The sequence below is a fragment of the Ruditapes philippinarum genome, unplaced genomic scaffold, assembly GCF_026571515.1.
Source record: "Ruditapes philippinarum isolate M1 unplaced genomic scaffold, ASM2657151v2 ctg796_1_1_1_1, whole genome shotgun sequence".
NCBI classification, from domain to species: Eukaryota; Metazoa; Mollusca; class Bivalvia; order Venerida; family Veneridae; genus Ruditapes; species Ruditapes philippinarum.
Genome location: NW_026856503.1, coordinates 1 through 13,438, shown reverse-complemented (window position 1 = coordinate 13,438; position 13,438 = coordinate 1). Strand labels below are relative to the sequence as shown.

At 33.0% G+C, this 13,438-nt stretch overlaps 2 protein-coding genes across 2 annotated transcripts in view; both read left to right on the top strand.

The window, feature by feature from the left end:
* LOC132746783 (ral GTPase-activating protein subunit alpha-1-like) overlaps window positions 1-13,070 on the top strand; it is a gene marked incomplete at its 3' end in the record, with an annotated part of 28,574 nt that extends 15,504 nt beyond the window's left edge. The window contains exons 9-13 of the mRNA XM_060736032.1: window positions 257-398; window positions 751-1,018; window positions 7,329-7,400; window positions 11,660-11,788; window positions 12,840-13,070. Of these exons, the coding sequence (XP_060592015.1) occupies window positions 257-398; window positions 751-1,018; window positions 7,329-7,400; window positions 11,660-11,788; window positions 12,840-13,070 (842 nt within the window). The remainder of the gene's footprint in view (window positions 1-256; window positions 399-750; window positions 1,019-7,328; window positions 7,401-11,659; window positions 11,789-12,839) is intronic.
* LOC132746773 (tigger transposable element-derived protein 6-like) lies at window positions 2,770-6,704 on the top strand. Its single transcript, XM_060736024.1, has 6 exons — window positions 2,770-2,793; window positions 3,143-3,327; window positions 3,533-3,838; window positions 5,127-5,322; window positions 5,591-5,764; window positions 6,101-6,704. Exons 1-6 carry the CDS (start codon window positions 2,770-2,772, stop codon window positions 6,653-6,655), a joined length of 1,440 nt encoding a protein of 479 aa, XP_060592007.1. The 3' UTR covers window positions 6,656-6,704.
* Window positions 13,071-13,438: the final 368 nt, after the last annotated feature.

Sequence of the window (13,438 nt, the reverse complement as noted above, 5' to 3'; positions counted from 1 at the left end):
GTGAATTAATTTATATATTAGATATTTTAAATTCATTTTGATGCCAAAAATGACCTGTCTCAGTATTTTCTTTTGCACAATACATATATTATTTTGTTTAATTTTGGTTAGTGCCTCCACTTCAGTGCATAAAAATACGCTCTTCGAGGAATGTCAATACAAACATCCCAAAAATAGTTAGATAATAATTAAAATGCTGTGTAGTAATATATATTTTCCAAATTTTACAAATTTTGTGAAATATTTCTTTACACAGATTTGCCATGTGTAAGGGTTCCTGCTGACACACTTTCTACAGATGAACCAGAAAATGTGTCTGAATGTAGAGACTCATTTATTCGCTGGTTGACAACTTTTACAATAACTTCGAACAAAAAACCTGAAGGAGAAGTGTTAAAGTATGTTGATTTTAAGCTTTTAAGTATAAAAACATATACATTTCAGTTATTGAACACCTGGTTTTATAACAATGGAATTAATATTTGAGTTTCTTTTTAGAAAAAAATGATAGGAAATTCAGATTTCTGAGAGTATCTGCATTTAAAGTTTCTTATTCCTCAAAAATAGTGTTTAATCATAGAAACATTTGACTTGTGTTCCTGTTTAAAATCTTCATTTGTGGATAAAACAACTTTTGACAATAGAATTTTTTTATAGATTAAACAACTGGTATAGTGCAGTCATTTTTGTATGAATAAATATGTCCAGGGATAAGGTAACAGTTGTCTCATGTGATCATATCTTTGACAGAGGTATCTCCTGCTCAGCACTGGCAGAAGGTGATGAAGATGATGTTAAAACTAAGAAAGATGTTTCAGAGAGCAGAGAAGAGAACCAAGATCAAGCCCCAGGCAGTAACACTAGCACATTATCGGCCAGCTCTCAAATCTTTGAGAAAGACTCACCAAATTCAAGCTTCTGTAATGAAGAACATAGTACTTCTGAATACGAGATTGTGAGGTCTGTGATGTACTCGACTAGAGAAAACATAAATATTGTTCATGAGATATTCAGACAGGTACGTTAAGTGTATAGGTTGAGCTTTTTCTTAAAGCCCAGACAATCATATTTTGAAGGGCATATTTGAGTCACTTTTTGGTGGGTTGCCTGGATGGTTGTGCAATTGGCTTGGCAGTCTGTTGCAGTTATATCTGCTCAAAGGAAAATTTGACATTTTAAATGTATTCATAATGTTAGTATAGAAATACATAAGTCACTTTAAGTGTAATGTCTGATCTAAGATGCTTTTCAAAATGTCCAGTGTCTATTCTAGGATTTTAAAAAGAGAGGGGGGGGGTTTAATAGAAAAGTTAGAATTTTTAACATTTGTTGATCTTTTTCCTTCTTTCTCTATGTAAAAGTTCCCCCTGCCTCTGAAAAAATAGAATTCTCAAAAATAAATACAGTAAACTTCACATATAGCGAACACCGTTATAGCGAACTTCCGGTTATAAGGAACAAAAATTTTTGGCACGAATTTTGCCCTTCTTTATTTAATATAAAAAATTACGGTTACAGTGAACACGGTTATAAGGAATTATCGCTTATAAGGAACTAATTTTTTAGTCCCAATGCCATAAAAAGTACAGAAAAATACACTTTTATAACGAACTCCAAAATTGGCTGTCCGTAAACAAATCAGACATTTTCTACTTTCGTTTTCATCGGCACAGATTAAAACTTGGCCGAATGTACCGTTTATTGTTGTATGCAGTTCAACACAGTTATGAAAATTAATTTGTATAGCAATACGTAATAGGTATTTTTAGCACGAGTTCTTGTCACCAAGATAAAACGATTATCCATTTTATCCTATTATTTTTTTTCTTTAAAATTACTGCCCGAGGAAAATAATTATGATTATTTGCAATAGGTTTTCAACATAAAAACGCATGCTATTTCTTGAGTAAAATCCATTGAAAAATATGCTTGGTTGAATAAAAAGAGATCTGCATCTATCTTGAGTAAAAGTCACCCATAAAATATAATAGAAGATATTCATTATAAAAGGAAGCAAAAATCGAAATCTTGTTTATTCTTTATAATGGAAAGAAAACAGAGTTCCAGATAACGTGCGTATCGGCGTATTTTACGCTTCAAAATCAACTAAATACGCACCATATTTCAAATTTCTTGCGTTCATTTACGCATGCTATAAATTAAATACGCAAAGAATGAAAAATCGAAGCGTATTTTGTGTGTAACTTCATTTTCGAAATAGCTGATTCCGTTTCCGTTTAACAGTTGACTGTGTTTCTTTTTCCCGTTTAATACCCGAAAAAAAAAATCCAACTATTTTTCATTCTGCAAACCAGTCAAATTACGTCTTTATCGCATAGGCGCTTGGTAAAATGTGTTGCTTGATTTCCCTTACAATTGCAAGCATTTATTTATAAAGACTTACATCATGGCTGCTTAGGAAAATTGACAATTTTTTTTAACACGACTGAGTTGCCTGCTAAAACAATAATTATTGTAAACCCAATTGTTGAAGACATTTTAGATAGTGTATAATTATTTAAAGTGAAAAGGGCGCACATAAGTGTGAATCGCAATACAACACTTGGAAATTGGCAAAAAAAATACCCGTGGCTGCAAATTTCAGAAACTGGTATTGAAGTGTGAATGAAATGTTTGACTTGTCAAAAATTTAAAGCTGGCATTGTATGGGCTAATGAATGTGCAATAAATATACAGAAATCGGCAATTGACAGGTGATTATTTGTAACGTTATTGTTTATGAATTGTCACCGATTTTTGTTGTAAACAATGTTAAATAAAATTAAGAATATGGTAAAGGCCTTATTATGGCTGAAGCCTTAATATCAGAGAATGGTCATTATTGTGTGTTAATTTCAATGTTATAAACCTCAGATGCAGCAAAAAAGTAAACTGATTTAATTGTACTCTTTAGATTTACGGTATATATCTAAATTTACCCCCTCATTCTGAAAAGTGGGGGTAATTACCCCCAGTACCAAAAAATTATCTGGAACTCTGGAAAACGAAAAGCGCTGAGTTTAGAAACAAAATATGATATTTTACGAGAAATTGAAAAAGGCAGGAAAACTAAGACTGAAATAGCAAAGGATTTTCAAATTCCAAAAAGTACACTCTCGGGTAAAAGGAAATCATTCTACAGGAGTATCAAACGTCAACATCCTCACCGAAACGGAAGCGACATCGTTCCGGAAAATTCGATGATGTGGACTCAGCACTTTTTGAGTGGTTTAAAGGTGCCAGAGCCAGTAGCATGCCAATCAGCGGCATTATTCTTCAAAAGAAAGCTGATGACCTCGCTAAAAGTCTCGGCCATATGGACTTCAGGTATGTGAATTTCTTATTTATTTTGTCTTAGTGAAGTTATAAAATGAAAAAAAAATTAATTCAGAATCTGTTAATTATAAAGTAAAAATACACAATTCTAATAAGCATGCGTTTTTGAATTTTAAAATCCCTTGCTATTTTAGTTGTACGGGCTTAAATAGACATATTTAATGGAAATGTATTTGTTTGTTATTTTTATTTTAAGTGCTTCGGGAAGCACGGTAGAACGTTTCAAGGGAAGGCACAACATTGTTTCTCATGCTATAAGTGGAGAGAGCGGAATGGTTGATTCATCGGTGACTGATGAATGGAAGGAGCGAACTTTGCCTGCCCTGCTGAAAGATTTCTCCCCTCAAAACATATTTAACGCTGATGAAACGGGGCTCTTCTACAAACTCATGCCATCATACTCTCTTAATGTCCGTGGTGAAACCTGCACTGGAGGCAAAAAAGGCAAAGAAAGATTAACGTTCCTAGTTGCTTGCAGGGATCATTCTGGTCAGGAGTTTTAGTGAGAGATTTTCTCTCATTTGAGAAATTTTAATGAGAGAAATTAGATTTTCTTGAGAGATTTAATTTTTATGATGGGCGAGGTTTAAAAATATGGAAATTTTTAACTTTTTAAAATCACTGTACATATAAACATTGTTTATCTAATGAGGATATAGATGTAGCTCTGTTTATTACAGTGATTTTTGTTTTCACTTTTTTGATTCATCCTATGCCTTTTCTTTTGTGAAATTTTAAACATAATTAAATTCTAATTGTGAAAAATAAATGTAACACTTTCATTCTGAAATATAAAAGAATTATACATGGATATCTACTACAACTATTATTTGCAGCCAATGTTCCTAATGGACAACACTGTACTGTACAGAAGTGATTGTTGAGATTTGAAGAATATTTTTTATAGCCTTACATTTTGTTTTCTTTATGATTCTCTTCACACACCTCCCTCCATTAAAAAATATTCATTGAATATGTGACCTGAACACATAATGACAAATATCTCCATATCCACAAATATAAACAATACCTTAAGTAATTTTTATTCATAAGCATCATTTTTAGTGTTATAAAACACCTTTAAATAACACTCAGCTTCCTTTTAGTATTTTTTTTAATCACGACATCGCGAAAATATGTGACAAATGAATATTTGTCTGTTTTCCGCTGAAACATTCACAATTCTAGCTGTTGCTGATTGCAATTATATAAAATTAAATATGTTTGTTCAATAAAAGAATATTTATTATCGGCTATTTCATCAGGAATCGTAAAACAATTTTTTTTTAATTTGTTCTTTACGGCAAAATTTACCGTGGTTGATGTGACATTTAGAAGACAAATTTTACCGATATTTGGTTTTGACATGTCCATTTTTATGTTAGTCTGTGTCTAACAATTTTTATTAATATCAATTAAAAGTGTTTTGTGTAAATTCTCGACTTACAGATAGATAAAGGTTACAATAGCCATCATACCGTATTTTCTGTACGTGAATTTGCGCAAGGTCTCCGATCGGCAATTGTTTTAGGCTAAATAATTCAAAGTGTTGGACTACTTTTTGGAGTTTTTTTCACACCGATTTCATTAATAAACAATTTGAAATTAAATTCTTGATGGGAATCGTAAATTTTTCATAATTTTTTGTGTGATTTTAGCATTCTTTAGATTGTGATTAGACATTTTCCGGCTCAAATTGCCGTGCGAGATTTTCTCTCATTTCACAAATTTCTCTGAGATTTTGGTGATTTTTTTGCGAGAAATCGCGGAAATCGCCCCCTAGAATGATCCCTGGCTTGCAATATGGATGGATCGGAGAAGCTTAAACTCGTTGTTATTGGCCGATTCGCTAATCCCAGATGTTTTAAAGGTGTAAAGTCCTTACCTGTGACTTACCTTGCCAATAAACGGGCCTGGATGACAGGGAAACTTTTCTCTGACTGGGTGCTACAACTTGACAGAAAGTTTTCATCTCAATCGAGAAAGGTGAGATTTGCATTATATTTATAATAAGTCAATAAATCACCTTGTTTCAGTACGATCAATTTATTATAAAAGAATGACAACTTGTAAATTTAATTAATACAATGTATCTCAGCATATTGTGCTTTATATAAATTAAGCAACAGTAATGAGGATATTAGTTCAGGCCATTATGGAAAAGCTTTTGAAAAAATGTTTTAATCTGCTTTACAGTATTTTTTTCGGTATTAATAACATGTTATACTATTTGAATTGGATATATTTTTTACAGGTATTACTGATTGTGGACAACTGTGCTGCTCATCCTAAATTGACTGGGTTAAAGTCGATAACTTTGGCTTTTTTTCCGCCGAACACCACATCGGTTTTACAACCTTGTGACCAGGGCATTATTTACAACTTCAAATGTAAATACAGACAGCGTATGGTGGAACATATCATTGATGTAAGCAAATTGTAAACACCTATAACAATGCATCAGTCAGTGCACTACAAAGCCTGTCTCCAGGAGGTGCGAATATCTTGGCAAACAATGTTATAGAAATCGTATCATTATTAATGACCTTTTCAACAGATATTAAACACTGCTATTTTTTTTGACATCTATTAATTGACAAATACAAAACTGATACAAATTTTAAGTAAAGTTTGTTTACATCTAAAAGAAATTACTCTCTATTTATATTGGTAATACAGTATCTTATTTCATACAGCTACATAATATATCTTTAAATGGGAACAATGAAAACATATCTCATAATAGCGCTTTCTTTTACTTCAGTCATACGATAGAAAGAAAGAGCCGGGCATCAACGTGCTTGTAGCCATAAGATACGCATTTGCAGCATGGAGAGATGTTTCACCAACTGTTATTATGAAATGCTTTAGAAAATCTGGGTTCATCGCAGAAGAGGAAACCATGGACGATGATGACGACATGCCACTCGCACAAATGATAGAAAATATCAGAGATGAAATTCCCCTTGCTCGTCTGCGGACAATAACAAACACAGACACTTCATTTAATGATATCTTGCCTGCAGAGGAAAATGAAACAATAACTGAGGCAAAAAATGATTCTGATATTGTAGCGGATATATTAGGAACAAATAATGACGATGACTGTCAATCATCCAAAGACGAGATCTATTTAGATGATCTGCCGGTTGTGTCAAAAAATGAAGCTATTGATTGTTTGCACAAGATTAGAACATACTTTGAGTCCAATGCACATGTTGAAGAAACAGTTTTTAAAAAAATATTGGATATTGAATTTAACTTGAAGAGTTGTAAACATTCCCAAACTAAAATTAGCGACTTCTTCTCAGCAAAGTGATTTTTTGTGCATGATATTCTATTGTTAATAAATAACAATATTGCATATATGGTACATATAATATAATTATGTTATAAATATATTTATATATAAAAAATATATTAAAAAGAAACAACATTGCAATTATTCCTTCTTTTTTTTTATTGAAACAATATAAGGGAGACAACAATGACGAACCAAGAGTTATTTCTCTTAATCAAATGCTCTTCAAAATGGAGGATAATGGTAAACAATTAGTTTGTTATATGTAAAACTGTTCGCTATAAAAACTTCTGATATAAGGAACTAATTCGCTATATGCTTACAAGGAACTCCGGATATGAGGAACAGATTTTGAATGTCCCGATGAGTTCGCTATAAGCGGAGTTTACTGTAAATGGAATTCTCAAAAATATGGGTGAATCCCCCCTCCTAGAATAGACACTGATGTCACTAACTTGTTTTCTTCAACAATTTGATCAGCTTTACTTTTAAAAAGATCGAGGATTGTCTTCTTTATTCTGTCAGCCAAAAGTTTAAATCAAAGTTAATATAGATAAATTTGATCCAAAATCAACTAGTCTTAAATTTGATTATTTTATATATTTTCAGCCAAAAGTATAAGTCAAAGTTAATATTAGAAAAATTGTATCAATTAACTCTTCTTGAATTTGAATATTTGATATATTTTCAGGCACTTTTATTCTCATTCAAGCATGGAGGAGCTATTCGACGTGTGATAGCAGTTTACAAAGACTGGTTTCAGGTAAATTGAGGTCATGTGGTTAAAATGTTAATAGGGTCATGTGGTTGAAATATTATTGGGTCCATGTGGTTGAAATTTTTGTTATATATTAGGATTTTGTTTTGTTATTAATGAAATTTGGTAAATTTGCATGAAAATATATATTGTCCAGTTTTATTTACTGTTGTCAGATGCATTTCAAATATTTTGAGTACTAGAATATGCTTTAGTTATAGAATAATTGTTATATTGTATAAGTTACCTTGTTTTGAGTGACAATAATCTTGAATTGGAAACAGACACTATCCAAATGACCAGTACAGACCAAGATCAGATGTCACATGTGTTTCATCATATTATGTCCTTCACTGCTATTCAGTCAGTACATATTTCAAAATTTTCCCTAAAACTGATATATGGTTTTGTCCATATTGACGGACAAGTTCATTTTAAAAATTGGCCACTAATTTTAGTAATGTAAGGATTCAATAGAACTGGGCAATATAAGCATGTGATTGTGTGCATCGTGTCAGAATAGCATATTCAGGGTTTTCTGCTTTCTACTGAGTTTTAAGACTTGTAATCAAATAATAATGAAGTTATTTAAGATTAAATGCAAGGTTGATGGTTGGGATTTGGTTTTAAAGGCACAACAGTGAAATAGTTTGCATGAAAGACATTGTTTTCAGGTATAAATAAGATATTATGTTAAGCCTTCAGGTTGATTTTTTAGCAAAAAATGTTAATTACCCTGTAAGATGCCTTTGGTTGAGTGATGGATCGAGCATCTTGTATAATTTCCATTTATTGTATATGATGTTTTGGGAGTGAAGTGTTTGGGAGGGGTGGTTGCTGCCATGTTTTATCAAAGTAATTTTATTGAAGAAACCATTTTGCATTTTGAAAGCCTCATTTTAGTTTAGATATTTATGCATGCTTTTAGAGACTGTGCATGTATTTTGAAATAGGACTTATAAGGCATTGAGTGTGTTTTACTGGATAGTTATTGTTGAAAGTTAAACTAATGTGCAGATAGGGGTTTATGAGGCATAAAGAATGTGTAGGATTTTTAACGGAATTTTCCGTAGTTTATTTCAACTTGTTTAGAGGTGTTTTGATCTGAAGGAAAGGTATTTAATCAATTTGGACTGGCATTTTGGACTTTCTTTTTCTTATCTGCCCGAAGTCATAAAAGCGTATTAAAGGTTATGGTTTTGTTGAAATAAGTTAGTCCAGAAGAAAGAAAAAGATTTTTATTTGTATAAACTTATTTTGTTTTGCTTCTTTAACTTTCGAATTTAAAACTTGTTATTCTTGTTTGAAATTGATCAAGATTTTGATTTTTTATCATTTGAACATCTTTGTGCATATTTGAATACTATATGTATTTTAGCAAAATTTTTATAATACTTTTTTCATAATACTTTAAATTGTAATACGTATGAATATTTTTTTTCTATTTGTATAATTCAACTTTTCTGTTTGTGTTTCCCTAAAATTAATATGCTTCTATTTAAGAAATTATAAAACTACCTTAAAGTATTAAATTGCTTACTTTATTTTTGGTGGCTGAACTTTGTCTTATGAATAGCAATTATGAATTTAGTTTCAAATTAAGTAGAGCTTCTTAGACAAATTATCAAGTTACTCTTTTAGTTTTTGGGAAACACAGCTATGTGAATAGTAAACAATGTTAACAGGTGTGTTGAGTCATTATAAAGTATTATTATTTAAATGCAGTGGTGTAAAACATGAAAGTGTTGATCCAGTGGTTTAGGTTTATGGCATGTAATTCCTTAAAACATGGATCATGAACATGAAGCCTAGCTGGGTCATGTTTCCTAGAAGAGGTTCAATAAATTTGACCTCGTAATATCTTGTCACTTTAATGCAGTACAGGTTAACTCCTTACATATTTTAATAGGTGTTAACCCGTTACTGCACTAAGGTGATATATTCCAACTGAAACTTGCAATCGTGAACTGTGCTTAATGATGACTAATGATAAATAGCTTTCCTTTGCATTTTTTAAGCGTAATTAAGCTGTTAACTTTATTATGCCCCCTTTTGAAAAAAAGGGGGTATATTGCTTTGCACTTGTCGGTCCGTCGGTCCGTAGACCAAATGGTTTCCGAGTGATAACTAAAGAACCCTTAGGCCTAAGAACTTCAAACTTGGTATGGTGATTGGTCATGACAAGTAGATGACCCCTATTGATTTTGGGGTCAAGGGGTCAAAGGTCAAGGTCACATTGACCTTGTAAGCAAGCAAAAACGGTTTCCGATCAATAAGTAAAGAACCCTAAAGGCCTAGGAACTTCAAACTTGGTATGGTGTATTTGTCATGATCAGTAGATGACCCCTAACGATTTTGGGGTCAAGGGACGTCAAAGGTCAAGGTCACATTGACCTTGTAAGCAAAAACGGTTTCCGATCAATAACTAAAGAACCCTAAGGCCTAGGAACTTCAAACTTGGTATGGTGATTGGTCATGATCAGTAGATGACCCCTAACGATTTTGGGGTCAAGGGGTCAAAGGTCAAGGTCACATTGACCTCTTGGGTAAAAAACGGTTTCCGATCAATAACAAAAGAACCCTTAGGCCTAGGAACTTCAAACTTGGTATGGTGATTGGTCATGATCAGTAGATGACCCCTATTGATTTTGGAGTTAAGGGGTTAAAGGTCAAGGTCACATTGACCTTGTAGGTAAAAAACGGTTTCCGATCAATAACGAAAGAACCCTTAGGCCTAGGGACTACAAACTTGATATGGTGATTGGTCATGATCAGTAGATGACCCTATTGATTTTGAGGTCAAGGGGTCAAAGGTCAAGGTCACATTGACCTCTTAGGTAAAAACAGTTTCGGATCAATAAATAAAGAACCCTTAGGCCTAGGAACTTCAAACTTGGTATGGTGATTGGTCATGATCAGTAGATGACCCCTATTGATTTTGGGGTCAAGGGGTCAAAGGTCAAGGTCACATTGACCTCTTAGGTAAAAGCAGTTTCCGATCAATAACTAAAGAACCCTTAGGCCTAGGAACTTCAAACTTGGTATGGTGAATGGTCATGACCAGCAGATGACCCTACTGATTTTGGGGTTAAGGGTCAAAGGGAAAGGTCACATTGACCTTGTAGGTAAAAATGCTTTCCGATCAATAACTTAAGAACCCTTAGGCCTAGGAACTTCAAACTTGGTATGGTGATTGGTCATGACCAGCAGATGACCTATTGTTTTTAGGGTCAAGGGGTCAAAGGTCATGTAACATTGACCTTGTAGGTAAAAACGGTTTTCTGATCAATTAACTAAAATGCTTAGGCCTAGGAACTTCAAACTTTGTATGATGATTGGTGGTGACCAGCAGATGACCCCTATTGAGTTTTGGTTCAAGGGGTCAAAGGTCAAGGTCACATCGACCTTGTAAGTAAAAACGGTTTCTGATCAATAACTTAAGAACGCTTAGGCCTAGGAACTTCAAACTTGGTATGGTGATTTTTTCATGACCAGCAGATTACCCCTTTTCGATTTTGGGATCAAGGGGTCAAAGGTCAAGGTCCATTGACCTTGTAAGTAAAAAACGGTTTCTGATCAATAACTAAAGAACACTTGGGCCTAGGAACTTCAAACTTGGCATAGTGATTGGTCATGATCAGCAGATGACCCCTATTGATTTTGGGGTCAAAGGTCAAGGTCACATTGACCTTGTATGTTAAAACGGTTTCAGATCAATAATAAAAGAACCCTTAGGCCTAGGAACTTCAAACTTGGCATGGTGATTAGTCATGACCAGCAAATGACCCCTATTGATTTTGGGGTCAAGGGGTCAAAGGTCAAGGTCACATTGACCTTGTAAGTAAAAACGGTTTCTGATCAATTAAGTAAAAACGCTTAGGCCTAGGAACTTCAAACTTTGTATGATGATTTGTCTTGACCAGCAAATGACCCCTATTGAGTTTTGGGTCAAGGGGTCAAAGGTCAAGGTCATGACCACATTGACCAGTAGATACTTGATAACCCTTATTAATTGTTTGATCACTGGGTCAGAAGTCATGCATAATTACCTTATCACATGAATAATTGGCTGCTGATAGGGGGCATACATGTTTTACAAACATATCTTGTTATTTCATGAAGTGAACATAAGGTTAAAGAAAAATATAAGAAAGTATCAAAAGAACACCTGTTAATTTTGTTGCAAAGCATGTATTCGTCCTTGTATTTATATATATATATTCTAGTAATTTTTTTATAGTAAGCCATTTTATTTGCATGTATAGAATGATAGCGATAACAAGCCTGTGTTCATGATGGAACCCAGTGACTCGGGTCTTCCCCTCGGGCTGCTGCCTGATTTATCACATAGCCTCTCTGATATCCTTGAGGAAGATGGTTCAACTGATTCTATGGTATGTGTAGTGTTTACAGGCTAAATACTGACTAAAGAATCTTTTTTTGTATCTTAATGAATATTATTTCATTGATTATTATGATGATATCAGTGATATCATTAATTGTTGAACTTCAACATGGTTGATCAATTTTTCTATTCTACATAGACGAAAGACAACGTATTTATCAATTTCTAGGTGACCTTTAGATACATAATTATTCACCCAGTGGACATATGGATGTTTTGGTTGCTGTTTATTTGGGAGATGTATCCAAGTGCTTAAATTATAAGCTGTATAATTCTATGTTTAAATTTAGTTTACTTTTTGCTGTTAGTACCCATTTGAGTTTAACCTAAAAATTTTGAATTATAAATTGAAATTTGTATACCAGTATGATTATTCAGTATTTTTTGGTGGTGCATAATTTGAGAAATAATTCGTATGAGAAAAAAAGATCATTTGTAAAATGATTTTACAGTTAATAATAATGTTTTTGCATGATATATTATGCATTTTCTTTTGACTTTTCTTATATAAGTAATTCTTTATATTTGAGCATTTATCCAAGGCATGATAATAACTATATTTTGCACTTAAATGATAGCTTTATGTGCCATATCTTTACAGTTTTTCCACTTTTCAGCTCAACAAGGCATGCCTTAGTAAAGTTTTGTCTTCTGTCTTTGTCTGCCATCTGACTTCCCTCCACTTAGGATATGAAACAATTATGGAATGATCCTTAGATGGTCCTTTACAAATTGAGCTTAAATTGTTATTGCCTGCACCCAAGCTAAAAATAGAAATAAGCTTTAATTAATTGTCATCACCTTTACTAACATCATTTAAATGAAACTGGACAATATTATTCACTGGGTGCTACAGTACTGTACAGAAAAATTGCTTCAGTTTGTTGAACAATTACATCTCTCTGAAGTGGTTGTACTCGGGTGAGCTTTGTAGGGCCATTATAGTTCTCTTGTTGTTCCTAGTTTAAAAGGGAAAATTTTAAATTATGCTTAAAACATACAGAGATATGACTTCTAAAATAAAATTGTTGGATTTGTAGGAATCTGCACCAAATTCAATTCCTCTGCAAATGTCTCGGGATTCAGGGGACTTGAAGACTTGGTTACGAAATGCTTCATACCTAGGTGCTATTCAGGACTTGGCTGATGGTGGGGACTTGACCCAGTATGACATACGTGCTGGTCAACAGAAACTGATCCAGATATGTGTAACAAATGCTGCCAATATTTTCCTGCTTCAAGCTGACAGTGATAGTGCATTACAAGAGCAGGTACAATATTTATAATATCATACAATATTGATATTATCATAAAATTTACCCCATTTCACCAGTTTTATATTGAAATATACATGTATGATTAAGATCCCAAACAGATACATGGATTATATATTTCAGATATTTACCATGAGACTTAAGATTGGTCAGTTTCAAAACGTGCTACCTGTCAATTCCAATTGGCTAGTCATTGGCTTTAAATTTAAGCTAGGTTGATTTAGTTTCCCTGACACAGTCACTTGACTATGCAAAAACTTATGACAGGAGCTAAATTTTTTAATCTCTTCATAGCCCCTAAAATTATTTTAGTAGAATTATGTACATATATTTTTATTCTTTTATTGTTTCATAAATTTAAAGAA